General features: G+C 36.8%; 2 protein-coding genes across 11 annotated transcripts; both read left to right on the forward strand.

The window, feature by feature from the left end:
- The first annotated feature begins 2,132 nt into the window (after positions 1 to 2,132).
- LOC113714756 (uncharacterized) lies at positions 2,133 to 7,738 on the forward strand. 4 transcript variants are annotated; one of them, XR_011822435.1, is made up of 10 exons: positions 2,133 to 2,536; positions 2,690 to 2,738; positions 2,918 to 2,975; positions 3,173 to 3,258; positions 3,730 to 4,759; positions 5,206 to 5,437; positions 5,947 to 6,082; positions 6,144 to 6,189; positions 6,485 to 6,579; positions 6,684 to 6,809. XR_011822435.1 is itself a non-coding variant. In XM_027238810.2 (10 exons), exons 1-10 carry the CDS (start codon positions 2,433 to 2,435, stop codon positions 7,452 to 7,454), a joined length of 1,983 nt encoding a protein of 660 aa, XP_027094611.1. In that variant the 5' UTR covers positions 2,133 to 2,432; the 3' UTR covers positions 7,455 to 7,738. The 4 variants fall into 4 exon arrangements, 2 of the variants coding, with proteins under 2 accessions (XP_027094611.1, XP_027094612.1); XR_011822436.1 differs by having other exon boundaries at positions 6,149 to 6,189; positions 6,684 to 6,795; XM_027238810.2 differs by lacking the exon at positions 6,144 to 6,189 and adding an exon at positions 7,386 to 7,738 and having other exon boundaries at positions 6,684 to 6,807.
- A 3,513-nt stretch (positions 7,739 to 11,251) lies between these two features.
- On the forward strand, positions 11,252 to 16,068 carry LOC113715005 (uncharacterized). 7 transcript variants are annotated; one of them, XR_011822595.1, is made up of 9 exons: positions 11,257 to 11,684; positions 11,909 to 12,041; positions 12,201 to 12,290; positions 12,381 to 13,064; positions 13,535 to 13,907; positions 14,625 to 14,706; positions 14,960 to 15,217; positions 15,560 to 15,718; positions 15,846 to 16,068. XR_011822595.1 is itself a non-coding variant. In XM_027239154.2 (7 exons), the coding sequence occupies exons 1-7, from the start codon at positions 11,478 to 11,480 to the stop codon at positions 15,164 to 15,166; spliced, it is 1,776 nt and encodes a 591-aa protein (XP_027094955.1). In that variant the 5' UTR covers positions 11,257 to 11,477; the 3' UTR covers positions 15,167 to 15,651. The 7 variants fall into 7 exon arrangements, 1 of the variants encoding a protein (XP_027094955.1); XR_011822594.1 differs by having other exon boundaries at positions 11,258 to 11,684; positions 15,603 to 15,718; XR_003453826.2 differs by having other exon boundaries at positions 11,252 to 11,684; positions 13,547 to 13,907; positions 15,603 to 16,068.
- The last annotated feature ends 282 nt before the right edge of the window (positions 16,069 to 16,350 follow it).

Consider the following 16,350-nt stretch of genomic DNA (forward strand, 5'->3'; position numbering starts at 1 on the left):
AATATTATTCAATCGACTCAACGACATATAGTTACTTATATTATAATAGAATATTTTATTAACTTTTTTAATTTGTCAAATATAAGTATTGGACATTTGATGATTAACAAATTTTTAAGAGGACTTTTATTATGATTTTAAAATATATAACATTTTTGATCCATGAATAATCCGCTTTCTCCAGTGCCCGAATATACTTCTTTGTGCGTCTCCACATGATAGAGTTGGCTTCCTTGTATCTTCACATGGTAGAGTTGGTTTCCTTGCATTATGCGCAGAAAAGTGAAGGTTTGATTGGAATTTTGGGTGTCGGGCTGACCATAGATTCGTACCATGGGTTTGTCAGAGCCATGGATGTCCGATTAATCTTTTTTTCGTCCATATTCTAAGCAATTAGCCTAAATTAGGACACTTTTATCAATTCAAGACTTTTGATAATTGAGTTTACACGCCGTCAATGACAAGGGAGTGAGTGTTATTTGGCTAAACCATAGGGTTGGTTTGGCAATTTGGTCAAACTTTGAGGGAGATAAATGTAATTAAACCATTTATTTTATGCCCGTAGCGTAGCAGTTGAGTTGGGGATAACAAATTTTGTCTTTAATTAATGGGATAATTTCAGAAACCTCCCCTGAGGTTTCTGACAATTTCACTGACCTCCCCTGAGGTTTCCACAATTACACTAACCTCCCTTGAGGTTTCTGATTTTGTAACAAAATCAGCCCATGACCACAAAAGTAAACATAAAAAAGTGTTTTCAGGAAAGAGAGGAAATTTTGTTCCCATAAATGCCCTTAAGGTAGGTGTACAAGTTATATTAGTGAATTAATGAAAACTAATAAAAATCAGAAATAAATAAGAAAAAGTGAGGGGATGGGTATGGGAATCATAAAATTTTACTTATGGATATAAACAATTGGGTAACGCAACCGACCCAATTAACCCATCTACCACCACTCAGGTCATTTCACAAATACATTCATCAAACAAAGCTTTCCTCTTGTCACAAAAATTCAAAGCAATGTGGTACATGTTCACAAGCAAGCAGGTTAAAATCCCGCCTGCATAATAACGTTGAAACCCGCAAGCGGGATTCTGTGTTTTTTCTATTTCAAGGTTAGCTCGCATGCGGGTTAATGTTATATTTGAGCGCGAGAAGAAAAAATTGGTAATTAGGCTCTTTGGGCATTATAAGTAAATATTTAAATTAATGGCAGTTTTATTACACCAATATTATTGTATTATCATTATTATGATTATTGTATTATTTCTTATGCAAATATAACATTTAATTATTTAAATTTGATTTTATTTTTACAATTTATAAAATTTTTATCACTTATATAATATTTTTAAAACCCTAATACATCTAAATTTGATTTTATTTTTCAAATTTATAAGATTTTTATTTAAAAAAATGGGATACGGATAAGATATCCGGTTGGTTCGATTTGCATAGGTGCATATGAGAATATCCGAATACTCTTTAAACCCGCATGCGGGTTTAAGGAGATTATGGCAACTCTCTGACACACTAGTTACCCGTCCAACTTGTGTGTATTAAAATATATTTAAATATTATATTTCATATTTTTGTTATTTAGAGTTTAACAAAACATTAATATTGGGTAGATTTGAGGGATATGCATAATTTTGCATATTTGTAGGAATATTAGAAAATGGAAAATTTGGGTAAATTCCCAAATTTTGGAGGTAAGGTGTAATCCAAGAACTAAAACAGTCATTTATAAAACATTAACAGTAATAAGGTGCAAACCAAAACTGCAATCCAAGAGTAATATCATTACAAATTTCATAACCATACATTAAATAAATAGAAATGCAATCCAATACTATCCAAAAACACCATCTGCCTTATCATATTTTAGTCCTATAATAACACAAAATGTCTTGGGTATAATAGTAATTTTGCATTATATGATGTCAGCAATTGGGTCCCAAGTTCTGCCAGGGGAGGTCAGTGCAATTGTGGAAACCTCAGGGGAGGTCAGTGAAATTGTCAGAAACCTCAGGGGAGGTTTCTGAAATTATCCCTTAATTAATTAGTCCCTTCTCAAATGTTATCAAATATGGCAAGTATAAAAAATGTAAAGGCAAAACAACTTGGACATATAATAAATGGAGCGAGTCCGACACGGTAGCGTGCGGTACAACAGCAATCGCACCAAGTACCAAAAAGTTTGACAGAGTACTAGAAAAAGTTTAGCAGCAGAATAGGGGAAGACTGAAGAGGGAAGAGGCCTGTTCTCAGCTCAGGCGAACCGGTCAATTCCTCCGACTCCGACACCGCTACCCTTTGACTACTAATTCAACCCTATTTTTTGTCCGAAGACAACTTCTGTCTGAAACCTTAAACCCTTGTCTGGCTAACCCAAAACCCCACCCGAAGAAATTAGTCAAAACCAATAAATATGGAGGCAGAAGAAACGCCGCCCCAACATACACACACAGCAGAAGGTGGGGCAGCTGTCAAAGCTCTTGGCCCTCTCTTCAAGCTCACTGAAGTATACCTTTGGTCAGCATCCATCACCCCTTGTCTATTTCCCATAGAGCTTTTCAAGAATTTCTTCTTTTTTAAAAAAAAAAAAATTTATCTTTGTGCTCCAAGGATGAAGAAAGTATGGGTTTTTTAGCAAGAATTGCTGACCTGGACTTTGTTTTTATCCAGGGATGATGCCTCGCAGGAGAACCGAGGCGGGATTTCTTCCCAGCTAAATGTAAGTTTATATTCCAGAAACTTTTTTTCTTAGTCTTTTCATTGTTTTATTCAAAATTATACGTGTTAGACTTGGTTTTTTCTTTTTTACCACCCCCTTCCAATTTAAAAAATTATTTTTGGGAAAATTCTTCAGGAGTGTGTATCTTAAGAATGTTTGTTGTGGATTCATTCATGTAGCAAGCCACTGGCCGAGGCAATGCGGGCTCATCTTCAAACGATGGTGTGACGACAAATGGCAAGTTCTTTTTTTTTTTTTTCTCCTTTTAGTAGAATTTCCAGTATGATTGGGTTGTGTCTTGTGTATTTCTCTTTGTTAAAATTTCCTGGTTAGCTCTCTTGACATGGTGCATATTCTGCTGGCATTGAAGTGCTGAATTGCCTTCTTGATACATATTGAATTTAAAGAGCAATTTGTCTTTCTTATGCATCTAGAGTTGTTCCCTCTGCCTGAAGATTTGGAACTTGCCAGACAGATGAAGGACCTGGGACTACCGTTTTCATTTCACACAAACAAGGAGGTAGTTTTGCTTTAATCCCCTGTTTCATTTTCTCCTTTAAAAGTTTTCCATTCTGTGGTTAAATGCTTGACGGAACATCCTTCAGCTTTCTGGTTGTGGTTTATATATAAAGAAAGTTTACTAGTAAAACAGTGGTCCTGCATTTGGTTTCCATCACTATTTTCTCTTCATTACCAACAACCGAAGGGGTTCAAGTTGGACAAATTGCATTCTTTGCATTTCTTAAGCTTTAAGCATATATATATATGGGTTGCATGGTGGTGGTGTGTTTGGCAAGACTTCAGATATTATCAGTGTTGACTAGGTGCAGTGGAACTTATGTAATCTGGAAATCAGTCATATATAGCGTAGGAAATCTTGATGTTGTGAAGGTTTTTTTTATTTTTTTATCTAAGAATGATTTCATTTCTTGCATTTCTAATAAATTTGATATGTATTGTTCTAGTTTGGCTAATGTACAGTCTTATGCAGAAGAGGACTATAATTGGAGGGAAAAGGAAGGATCCAAAGAAGAAAAATCTTGACAATTGTAAAGCCACCAATCTGAAACTCTTAAACTCGTTCAAAGAGAGTGGAGGAGTGAATCCATCTCCTACTATTGATGATGATACCAAAAACATTTCCTTATGTTCCATCTCCATTCTAGACCAAAGTGAACTGTCATGCTCTGCTATTGCAGTGAACACCGATCGATTTAATCACATATCTGATGGAGAACGAGATTCAATGGCTTTTGCGACTTCTAGTACTTATGTTGTAAACCCATCTGCTTTGAGTGATGAAATATCTGATGTTGGGGCAGATAGTAGCCTCTCTTGTGAATATGGAATTACAAAACATTTAGCAAGAGAAGACAAGAAAGTGGAAGCCAGTCATGGGTTAGATGATGATGTGTGTTCAGGAAATTCTTTGGTAATTGGGAGTGAACCGGAATTAAGGCAACCAAATGATGAGCATGTAGAATCATCCTTGGTGCTTGATGATGCAGTTGGTGGTGAGACATTGACCGGTGATGCCAGTGCTCTGATAATGGATGATTCTGAAGTTGCTTCATATTCACCGTTCTCAGAGCTGGTTGACTCCAATACAGCTGACAGTAATTGCAAAGGTGCTTTTGGTGATTGGAGAACATATTGGGACGAGGATTTCATGAGATATTACTTTTATAATATCATCACAGAAGAGTCTACATGGGATCCACCTGATGGAGTGTCAAGTGATATAGCTGCTGATCCAACAAAACTAATTCGTAACACAGAAGTTCTTCTGGCTGACATTCCAAATTCTGGAGAATCTGATAAGCTGGGTATTTCTTATGGTCAGTCAGCTAATTATGCCCAGACAGGTGGTTTGGAAAATGATAGTGGATCATTGGATCAAGCACTTGATGAGTCTGGCGAAATTGGTATTTACGATGAAAGCCTCAATAGCAACATGACAAAGAAGAAAACGAAAATCAGGAGATTAAAATCAAGTGGGGAATCGCCCCTTGCGAGTGAAGGTAGGCGGTTGTCTAGTATCCACGTTTTTTTTTTTTTTTTTCTTTTTTAACTCTTTGTTCATGCATGATTCGTGGTGTGTACATCTTTTACAAGGCATTTGGTAGTTCCTTAATTTTATTTTATTTCATTCTAGTATTCTTTTTCTTATTTCCTCATTTTGCCTGCAAAAAATTTTGTGGATTGGCTGAGGGGAGATCTAAGTACCATATGCACAGGAATTTGATTGGGTTTTTAACATGTTTTGAATATCATCTTCTGATGTTGGCTCTTCAAAGTTTGAAGCAAAGTTATTAGGACGTTTTGAAGTTGTGATTTGTTCAATTTCTATTGGCTTATGTTCATTTCCTGCAGCCAAATGGATACTTTTTTATTTTAATGCTATTGTATTCCTTGGTGAATTAATCTGCAAGCTAAATCTAATTGGATACACTCATGAATTTTGCAGAGCGCCAATTCCAAGGAGTTTCTGAAGAATTTGATCCTGTTATAGGTAAATATTGGTGTCAAAGATATCTGCTGTTTTCAAGATTTGGTGCTGGAATACAAATGGATGTAGAAGGATGGTTCTCTGTCACCCCAGAGGCAATAGCCAAACATCATGCATTTCGTTGTGGAGATGGGACCACAGTGGATTGTTTCACTGGAGTTGGTGGAAATGCAATCCAATTTGCACTAAGGTGAGTGGTATTTTTGCTGAAAATGTTTGAGTTCAATCTTCGACTTCTTAGTGAAGTCTTAGTAAGTATTGCATGATTTATTCAATCTTGATATTCAGAGAAGCTTAGTAATGTGACTGATCTAGGACTCATTAGGCGTAGCATAAACATTATTCTTGCATTGTCTGATTTTTAACTTCTCTTTTTTGAAGCCAGAACATTATTTGAATTTCTTTTCTGATCTATGCTAGGTGATTTGCTGTATACTAATGAAGTTGATGATTGAATACTTGTTGATATTTTTCTTTCGAGAAATCTCAGGTTCCTGGGTTAGCTATATATGTATTTCCTCTCTCTCTCTCTCTCTCTCTCTGTATGTGTGTGTGTGTGTTTTTTTGTCTAATGTGGAAAAGAATATCTACTGCCTTCATTTACGTTTATGTGGTGGAGATCTAGATGTTTCTTTTCACATATTTTCAATGATTGAGTTTCTTCATATCCATTCAGCGTTTTATACCCTCTATTTTCAGGAGTCAACATGTTATTGCAATTGATATCGATCCAAGAAAAATTGAGTATGCACAACATAATGCAGCAATATATGGTGTTGATGACCACATAGACTTCATAGTTGGGGACAGTATTCTTTTGGCACCCAAATTAAAGGTATTGAAAGTCTCTTATGGAGCAAGTAATGAGGTGACTGACTGTTCTTTGCTTGTTCAAGTACAGGAGCACTGATGTGTATGTTTCTACAGCATATGAATTAGCAAGTCAGTTTCTCCTACTGCATTGTTTTTTCAAAAGTTTTCCTTTCTTGCATTTTATTGTCTCAGACTGGTATACTATGTGCCTGAAAAGAGAAATTGGTCTCTTCTTTCTTTGGGTTCTCATTTTCTTGGTTCTCTAAATTGTAGTGAATTAAAATGTGAAATTGTTGAATGCAATGATTCATTCTCTTTTTCCTTTTTTGTTTCACATAAACTCCTCATTTGCTTAGCGGTGTAAATGAGGTATTTATTTTTAGCATGTTGTGGAGGATAAATTTCTAAAACTACTTTTGTGCAGGGAGACTCGGCCTTTCTGTCACCACCATGGGGCGGACCTGATTATGCCAAAGAAAAAACATTTGACATCCAGACAATGCTTCAGCCTTGCAATGGGTATTTCTCTACTTTGGCAAATGAACATGTAACTTCTTATGCACTTGTTATCTGTTTACTCTGTCAACAGTCACTAGATACTTTCTTTAATGTCCCTTTGCCAGGCATTCTCTCTTCAACCTAGCAAAAAAAGTAGCCCCAAGAATTGTCATGTTCCTTCCAAAAACTGTTGATATTGACCAATTGGCAGAGTTAGCTCTGTCTGCCAGTCCTCCATGGTCACTTGAGGTAACATTAGTTTTTCCTTATCTGTTCCATTCTGCTATATGGAGCTTTACTTCATTCTACAAGTTTCTCTATGAAGAAAGGACGCACCACATTCATCTGCCATAATAAAAGGTCGAATGATGCCATTTATAGGAATTTACTCATCTTCTCACTTGGACAGTGGGAAATTGTAAGCCTCGGTTTTTTTTCTGTTCAAGTGACGCTAAATACTGAACACTGCTTTTTATTTTATTTTATTTTTACCACATATTCCTGTTCTATCAGATAGGAGCATTCCTCTGTGCCTTCTTGGAATTTTTTTTTCTTTTTCTCTGTTCCTTTTTGTAACATCTTTCTATTTCTACCGTGTCTAGATTATAAATTAATCTGTTGGAATCTACAGTTCCTCATCTTTCAGGAGTGTTATTGGGGCGTGAATGTCTTTACCTTCTTACTGCCACCAGTTTTGACCTATTATAACCTTCTAGTTCTAGTCGTTCCTTTCTTAGTTTAGTATCTTAGGGATGAATTTCAGCTTCTTATATTTTAGTTCTACTACTTCAGACTCCATTTTAATTTCATTAATTTTCTGGTCTCAGGTGGAGAAGAATTTCTTGAATAACAAGCTTAAGGCAATTACTGCATACTTCACCGAACCCTCAGGATAGAAGCTGTAAATCAAATTTGGGATTGGCAACCTAGCAATACATTCTTGTCTTTCTAACTGTATGGCTGTATCTCCCATCTCCTTTTTCTCTCATTTACCCTTGCTTTTACAGGCCTATTGAAGGCGTATCTCTCTTCTCTATGTTTATATGGCATGCTGCTTTTTTTTTTCGTGTTTGTTTTAGCCATACAAAAACAAGTGTACATTCTGGAGTTGGAAAAATTGTACATTCTGGAGTAAGAAAAATTAATGTATGTGCAGATGTTTTTTACTGGACCAGCAAAATTTCTTGCCAATTGTCATACAAGGAAAACCATTTCCATTTTTGGTAACGGTTCTGCTGTGAACGTGCATGCACGGATTTTTGTAACTTGCATGGACATGAACTGCGTAACTACTGCAAAATGCCGACCAAATTCACTATTCTACAAACAGGAAGTGCCCTTACTCAGGTCCATCTAACCATGCACTCCATTTCAGCTCCTTTATAGGAAACGTTTGGATGGATGTTGAGACTTGAGAATGCTGATTCAGAGAAACCTTCGAAAATGCTCAATTGCTTCAAAAGAGACAGTTACTGGCCATCTTTGCTTTTGTTATATCTTGCTTGAATAAGGGTTCTAAAAGATTGAATCACGCACACACGTTAATCACAATTCCAATGAATGTGGATAACTGTTTTATGTCTTCAAGTCAATTGGTGTTTAATCAATTAAGAACGTATGGGCTGCTCTATTGCCCTTGAAAGTTGGTCACCTCTATCTTCGTTGGACGTGAGATCACATGCATACTTCATAGCAGTTGTCACCACCTACCTGTTTTGTGGGGTTTTGGATATCTACATTATGAACCGAGGTGTTTTACAACCATCTTTGAACATGATTGACAATGTTGTAATGCGTAATAATATTAGCCCTAAACCCTGACAATTAAGTTATGGTGCAAATTGCTAGTAAACATGATTAGGACATGAGCGTGATTATATTCAAAATTCGTACACCTTTTCATGATCTTTGCTACCCTTTGTGGGTAGAAAAATGTTGAAAAGGTGATTAACGAACACTACTACGATCATGTTTAATGTCGAGGTGTTGCATGATTAGCGATCACAGGAGGCAAATGCTTTTTCTGGCTGGCTGCTTTTTAGCTCTTATACTACTATATCATATCATGGTGAAACCTAAAATGTTTCCCAGACATTTATTTCAAACAACAGAAGGGAGGGAAAGGAAAAGGAAAGTAGCGGTGGAAACTGCAAAATCAACTTTTTATGATGCACAGTTTCACAGGGCTTTGAGTTTTAAAGTTGAATTTATGGACTGAGCAATATTTAGGCTCAGTCGGACCACCTTTTTCTTAGAGCATCTTTATTGAACAAATTTTCAAACTTGGGGTCAATTTATGGGTACCAACTTGGACTAGAATTCGATCTAGAATCACTTTAAAGAAGAAAAAAGAACTTTGAAAGATAAAAAGAAAAAAGTTGACAATCACCTCAAGCTTAATTTCAGGCTCTCTGTTGAAGCATTTGAAAACATGCCTCGGGCATACTCATGATTATTCATATGGGAAAACCAATTTAGCGAGAGCCTTAGTAGACTAAGCATATTATTGTTTTTCAGATCGATCCCAAAATTGTTCTGCTGTCTCTTTCCTCGATCGTGCTTTAGGGCCCAGAAGTTTATCAAAGTAGTCTACACTCTACACTATTGATGATGGGATTTGCATGAAAAGAAAGGAAAAAAAGAAAAGCGCTATAAGCTAAAACCTAGATTTGAAAACTGTGTATCATTTGATTACTAGTAGTAGTATCTTTTTGAACTGCAAATTTGCTTCGTGGGTTAGCATTTAAGATGCACTTGAACGAAACCCAAGCTCATCAGATTGAAACTGCAATTGTACTCGTACGCATGCAAAAGTTGAGCTCAAAATTTGCATGTTCATAAATCCTATAAAGGTTCTACTGCCTAGCAATGGCAATGACTAGCATTTTCCCTTTTAATCTCCAGATTAAATGTAAAACACCTGATCTTTTATTAGAAGATTTTATCTTAACGTTGTACCAACAGAACAAAACATACTAGTAGTATAAGGCTTCAAGTACATGGTAGTGCATTGTTACTAACGGGTGTTGGTGCAAGCGGAAGGGGATTACATCCCTTTACCACGAGGTTTTGATTCGAAATTTATGAAAATGAAAAAGAGGGAGAGCTCCTCCCTACAAGAGATTCGACTGGATTTAAGCAGAATTAATCGCAAATTGTAAAAAAAAAATAGTGCATTGTTGGTCCGATCCGATTCGAACAGAAAATGGATGCGAGTATCTGTGAATTATATATATATATATATATATATATATATATATATATAAAAGAAAGTAGTGCATTGTTGGCCTCGAGTTACGGTGACAGCATTCGTGTAGACTGTAGAGCAATGCAGATGGGTAAATGAAGCAGGATCCCAATGCAAATGTTACTGCTCTATTATTAACCAGGACCCGGCCAACAAGGAGGTGGAAGACGGTGGGAAGAAAATCCGGTTTGACCGCCATGAATCCAGGCTGTCCAGGTATTCGATGGTCCAACATAAATGTGGCCAACAAGCTCGTGTCACGAGGGCCTAATTCATTTTCAACATCCGACTAGTCAATTGCTAATAAATGTGCTGGAAAATGGACAAATCCCACTTCTTCAACAAGGCTCAATCCATGTAAAATAAAACAACGATGCCGCCAACTCGACTGCAGGAGATTCTTGGCTACGAGTCTGTTGTTATTTAATTCCGCATTTATTGCTAATCACCGTCCAACACGGCAAGAAGTTGAATCCACTAAGAGGGGTAGAGTTCCAAGGTAAATACTGTACAGAAATGGCAACAGTACTTAAAAGGACAAGTAAAATAGCATCCCATGTTAGTTAATTCACTGGGATTGTAAAACTGCACGCTTATTTAATTATACTACCTCCGTCCCACTTTGATAGTCCTGTTTTTCTTTTTCGTCTGTCCTAAATTATAATTCATTTTCCAATTGAAGAATGTAGTTGTATTTTAATTTTTCTAAAATATCCTTATTCAATGTAAGTTGTTGTTACTATAAACCTACCCCATTTAACGAGAGTTGATTCTTTTTTTTACCATCAATTCAAATTCCCATAAAATTATACTCTAATTAATGTGAGGGTATTTTAGAAAAATAGTTACCTAAATTGATTGTTCCAACAAAGTTAACTACTTTTCCTTAAACTGTATGAAAAAAAAATCAGAACTATCAAAGTGGAACGAAGGAAGTACTAAGAATTCTTAGATAATTAATCGTATATATTATCACCGTTGAATTGACCGATTATACATTTACGTTGAATTATAATTGTGTATATAATATTAACTCAAATTCTTTCTTTTTCTGATTGAAGCAGTACGGTATTAGTATCAAGTCTCAGGATTCAACTCAGTTACTTCACTTTGTAAGTCTCACTCAGACCAAAAAAGATTGTGCCAGTGACAAATTCTATTGTGAGTTTGTATTCACCAACATTTTCCTAACTTAATAGCCCTAACATCTTTTCAGTTTAATTTCACCGTAGCTACCAAAAAGGGTGAAAAACAAAAGAGAAAGAGATAGAAGGCCTGCCATAGACCATTGTCCACACAACCACAGAGCTTCAAGATCCGCAATGCAAAGCTGGCAGTCCTAGTCTTAATTATGGTAGAAAAGAAAAAGAAGAAGCAAGAAAAAAAAATGACACAGCATGATGATGATTATGACAGCCATTATCCTCAAAACTCCAAAATTCGCTGTCCTCATTAGAGCCCTAAACTAAAATAAATATGTAGGTTTTTTGTTGATTATAGTACTCCCTAGTTATATTCTAGCACCATCCCCAAGGCCAAGACCCGGTGACTAAAAAACACCAATATTATATATTCTCTCCTGATTCCATCAATGAAATGTAGCTAAGCAAGCTTCCTTTTTGGCAGTTATGAACTAGCAGTAGTGCCAAGTGCTAACAGAAAAAACAAGCAAATGCAATTGACAATGCAGGAGCTGGGTACTTTCCAAGATCAAAGATCGGGCTTCGGAGCCAGAGATTTTAGCCCTGACTCCGTAATCTTCACTGCTGATTCCAACTTCAGCATCTTCTCTTCCAATTCTGCTAGTGTTGACCGCTGCTCTTTTGCCTCTGACGTCCCTGATCAAGACTCTTGCCTCTCCGACAACTCGCAATCACAAGTAAGGAGTACCATGAATCTGTACTTCAAAATGAAAAAGTTTGTAACTTGGCCAATGTTAATGCATGAATGAGAATACGTTTATGTTTCTTTTATCTATTTGTTTTCTGGGATTTGAACAAACATTAATGGGACTATGACGTTTTTTTTTTTTTTTTGGTTGTTTGAAGATATAATGGTTGGATTGTGGTATGATTGGAAGAGTTGAAATCTTTTTTCAAACAGCATTTGGCAGGGCATGAATTACGGGAAGGGTCAGGTTCAAGAGGTGGTCCATATGCAGATCCAGATCCACACAAATTCACCGTACACAACAAGAACAGTGTTCACCTTTGCGCCAGAAAACAAAAAGCGAAAGGTACTCTTTTGTTTTAAGTTTCTTAAACATCTTTGATTATCGTTTAGCTCAGCACTGTTCCTCAAAAACAATACCCTGAAAGTTTCAATTTTGATTGATTCTTGCTTTCAAACTCGGCATAATTAATTTTACCACATTTGTGTTCGCAATGCTGCTCAGTTCAAGAATTAGAAAGCAGTGAGGTTGAAACTGAGGATGACAACTCTATCATAGATTCAGCAAGGAACTCTTTTTCTCAAGCTCTTAAAGGTACTATTTGTAGTGCATTGCAATTGATATAAAAGCCTAATCCAAAGTTGAAATTTGATGGCGTCTTATTTGGGGGATTTGTGGAATTAGAATGTCAAGATAGGAGGTCTAGATTGGATGCTTCACGTAAGAAACCAGACAGGCGAAGACCTGCTTCTTTAGATCTGAATAATTCTGTGATTAGTACTGCTGTGAATTCTTCTTCACCGTCTTTTGGCGTAATGAAGAAACATTCTGCTGTGAATCGCCGAACGGGCACATTTCCTAGCCCAGGAACACCAAGTTATAGGCACACAAGTGTTGGGGTTCAAAAAGGATGGAGTTCAGAGCGCGTGCCATTGCCTAATAATATTAATAGGAGGCATGTAAGTACTGCATTGATGCCTTGTAATAACGGGAGGACACTGCCTTCCAAGTGGGAGGATGCAGAGAGGTGGATCTTCAGTCCAATATCAGTAGATGGTCCAGTGAGACAGTCAGTTCAGCAGACGCAGAGGCGGCCAAAATCAAAGAGCGGGCCTCTTGGACCTCCTGGGATTGCATACCATTCGATGTATTCTCCTGCTGCCCTTATGTTTGACGGAGGGAATGTTGGAAATCAAATGGCGAATTCACCATTTTCAGCTGGAGTGATGGTGGCTGAAGGATTGTCTTTGCCAGGCTATGGTGGAGGAAATTTACCGGCATCTATTATAGAGCCTTGCATGGCAAGGTCAGTAAGTGTACATGGATGCACTGAACTGATCAGCCAGTCATCTTTGCCTGTTTACCAAGGTACTTGCTTCCTATCCGTTCATTTGGGTTGACTGATTGAAAAGGGATAATTCTCAAAGTATTCATCAAATTTCCCATGAACATTTTATGTTGTATCATTGATGAGCACATTTAATGACTTTTTTTCCAATCAATATTCTGTTATTAAACTTCAGCTAATGATGAGCACTCATTTAGACTTAGTTGCAAGGCAAAACGTCTCTCATCTCTAAGCTTGTCTTCTTCTTCTTCTGGTTTTGGGGTTGGGGAAAGTTATTGTTGGAGGCTATAACTTCTAGGTACATCTCATTGTAGTACTTCATTTCAATTCAGCCACGGTAATAGAATGGGATTCCTGATTATTTTGATAAATTGGCATTTTTTAATTAATTTTTGTGTTTATGACACTTCAGAGCTCTGAAAAATGAAAATATAAGAAAATGAAGGCTTAATTGTCTAATTCTTGTTTCTGATGCGGCTTATTCTTGAAGCTTTACGAACAGATGAGAAACTTGATGACATTGAACAATCAGCCACCAATGTGTCCCGGACGGTTTCTAGGAGGGATATGGCAACACAAATGAGCCCTGAGAGTAGTCACCACTCATCTCCCAGACATGAGTCATCATTTTCTCCATCCAGTCCCATGCTACCCATTGTTGAGTTGCACAGCATGCATTCGTCTAAACCTGAAGTTAGGGATGTGCAAGTTGATGAACGGGTCACAGTGACTAAATGGTCCAAGAAAAACAGAGCAATAGTTCCTGGGAGGGGCTCAGGAAATGCTCGTGAATGGAAAAGGAAATCTGTAGATATGCGTGCTGCAGGTTGGGATATTTCAGACACAGAAAAGACAATCTCAAAGTGAGTTACTCTGCTAGGATAATGGGGTACTGTCATTTCCATAAAATAAGTACATGTAGTTGTGCCCTCAAGTGAGTAGAGTGACCAAATATATGAAAAGCTTCCATGAACTAGAAAATTGAGCATTTTTCATAAGTTGGATATACTCATGATGAATGATCAACTAATATCCCAGAAAGCAGAAAAGAATGACAAGGAGAGGTCTATTGCATTCTTTGATTTTAGATCCTTAAATGCATATCCTAAAAGTGCTGATTTGGGTAATGCATGGAACTTGCTATAGGAGTCAGTTCAAGCCTATACGACCCTGTCCTACATGTCTGAGAGTGTCCTGTCTTTCTTGCTTTAAGAAGGAATAGAACTCTATGTTTCTATCAATTTGGGATTGTCACAAACTTGGGCTGCATTTATGCAATCTTGTTTCTGTTTCCGAGTATATTGATGATTCTAAAAAGTGGGAAATAATTCAATAGATATATTGGCATGGTTGTTCTGTCCACCTAAATCTTGATTCCAGGAAGCTAGTGATGCTTCACATTTTTATCTGTCAGTGTACTTGTTAACTTAATAGACTTACTCTAGCCATGTGATGATTCCATTAAGCTAGTGCCTTTGCTAGCTGCGTTTTCTTTGCTGAATCTTCATCCAGTTGTATTAAAACAGTATATGCACCACATCAATTGTTGGTTTTAATAGTAAAGATAATATGCCTTGCAGGATAAAAAGGGAGGAAGCAAAAATAATTGCTTGGGAGAACTTGCAGAGAGCCAAAGCTGAGGCAGCAATACGGAAACTTGAGGTTTTCTCTTGTAACATACCGTTTGAAGTTTTAAGACATAGAGTGCTTTAAGTCATTCCTCAACATCACAGACTCACAGCATGCATTTCATGTTTTGCCCTGTAATCAACTCAATGATTACTTGTGCACCCATATTTTTTGACCGTCTGAATGGAAATGAACAACCAATAGGATTTTGCGAAAATTAATCTAATATGCTGCCAGATATTTATTCTCTGAATGCTTGATTGAGATGATCTTATGACTTGTTCAGATGAAACTGGAAAAGAAGAGATCTTCATCGATGGACAAGATAATGAACAAGCTCAGATCAGCACAAAAGAAGGCCCAAGTTATGAGAAGCTCAGTCTTACCAAACCAGTCACATCAAGTTGCAAGAACCTCCCATAAGGCCATATCTTTTCCTCGAACTCGCCATATAGGTTCCTTCAGTGGCTGCTTTACCTGTCATGCATTTTAGTTAGTTGCACAGCTGTTTCTTTGCTGAACGATAAAGAGTCTCACCCCAGAGGTAAATGCTTAGGTTCATCGCATGTTGAATTTTATTATGATTTGGATATTGAGATGTAGTAGGATAACATTGTTAAAATCACATTACTTGCCATATTTGTTGCTATAACATACAAATGTTTAGTATCAAGTAGTTCAATCTGTTAATTAACAAGTTCAATTGTTGGTATTTGAAATTTGAGAATTCTTCAATAAAATTTCAGAGTATTTCCACACTTGAGGGTCCTTCAAGAGCCTTGAGAATCTAGGCTTTCATGATTATTTTATGAGTGACAATTGTTATCTCCTATATTCTTTTGGTTCCATGTACTGAATAGATGTTTTTCATATCTTTTGTCTGAAGAGGAACTGAAAGAATGAGAAACAGACTGTACAAAACATTGCAGGTATAAACTCAGATGCACTAGCTCGCATCGGACATTGCATTTTCGGAAAGGGTTTTTGCTCGTTTCTGGAATCAAACTGCGAAATATTGAAAGCTGTTTTGCTCATGGATTAATAGGTAATTCCTAATTGCCCACACCTGTGATATCCCCCCCTTTATTAAATGAAGAAGGCACCAAAGAAGAGAAGCAAGAGAGAAGTTCAACGCGTATGAAAATAAAGGGTTTCTTGTTCTGTAACCACAGGTTTCATTTGCTGATGGAATTTGTGAATTTAAGCTGAGTAGCTGAAAGAGCAATATAGTCGTTTGTGTAATATTATCTTGTAACATTACATTCTTCAATCCTTGTTTGAATTTCCGTGCTAGTGGGCCTAATTGTATGTAGGTTAAATCATGATAAAGTGGTCTTTGTCAAAACAAGTTTTCTATAGAAAGGTAGAAATACGAAAACGTGTGCTTGATGACAAGAGCAGCAGCTTGCTTGGCTGCCTTAGACATTCGTCTAAAATAAACGGGGAAAAAAAAATCTAATGATCCTCAAAATAACCATTATGACTACTTTATTGCAAAGTTAAGGAAGCCAAAAGCGAATCCTATTTTGATCACTATGGCTTTGTCATAAAAGTGGCAATCTTTGGTTTTTGGTGTATGATGCTTCTATATCATTTTGCGTATGTATTGTACAAACCAAAATTTTAAGGTTCAATACGTATAGGGATACAGAATTGAAGGGATAAAGCAAACACTCG

Source organism: Coffea arabica, chromosome 10c, assembly GCF_036785885.1.
Source record: "Coffea arabica cultivar ET-39 chromosome 10c, Coffea Arabica ET-39 HiFi, whole genome shotgun sequence".
Lineage (NCBI taxonomy): Eukaryota > Viridiplantae > Streptophyta > Magnoliopsida > Gentianales > Rubiaceae > Coffea > Coffea arabica.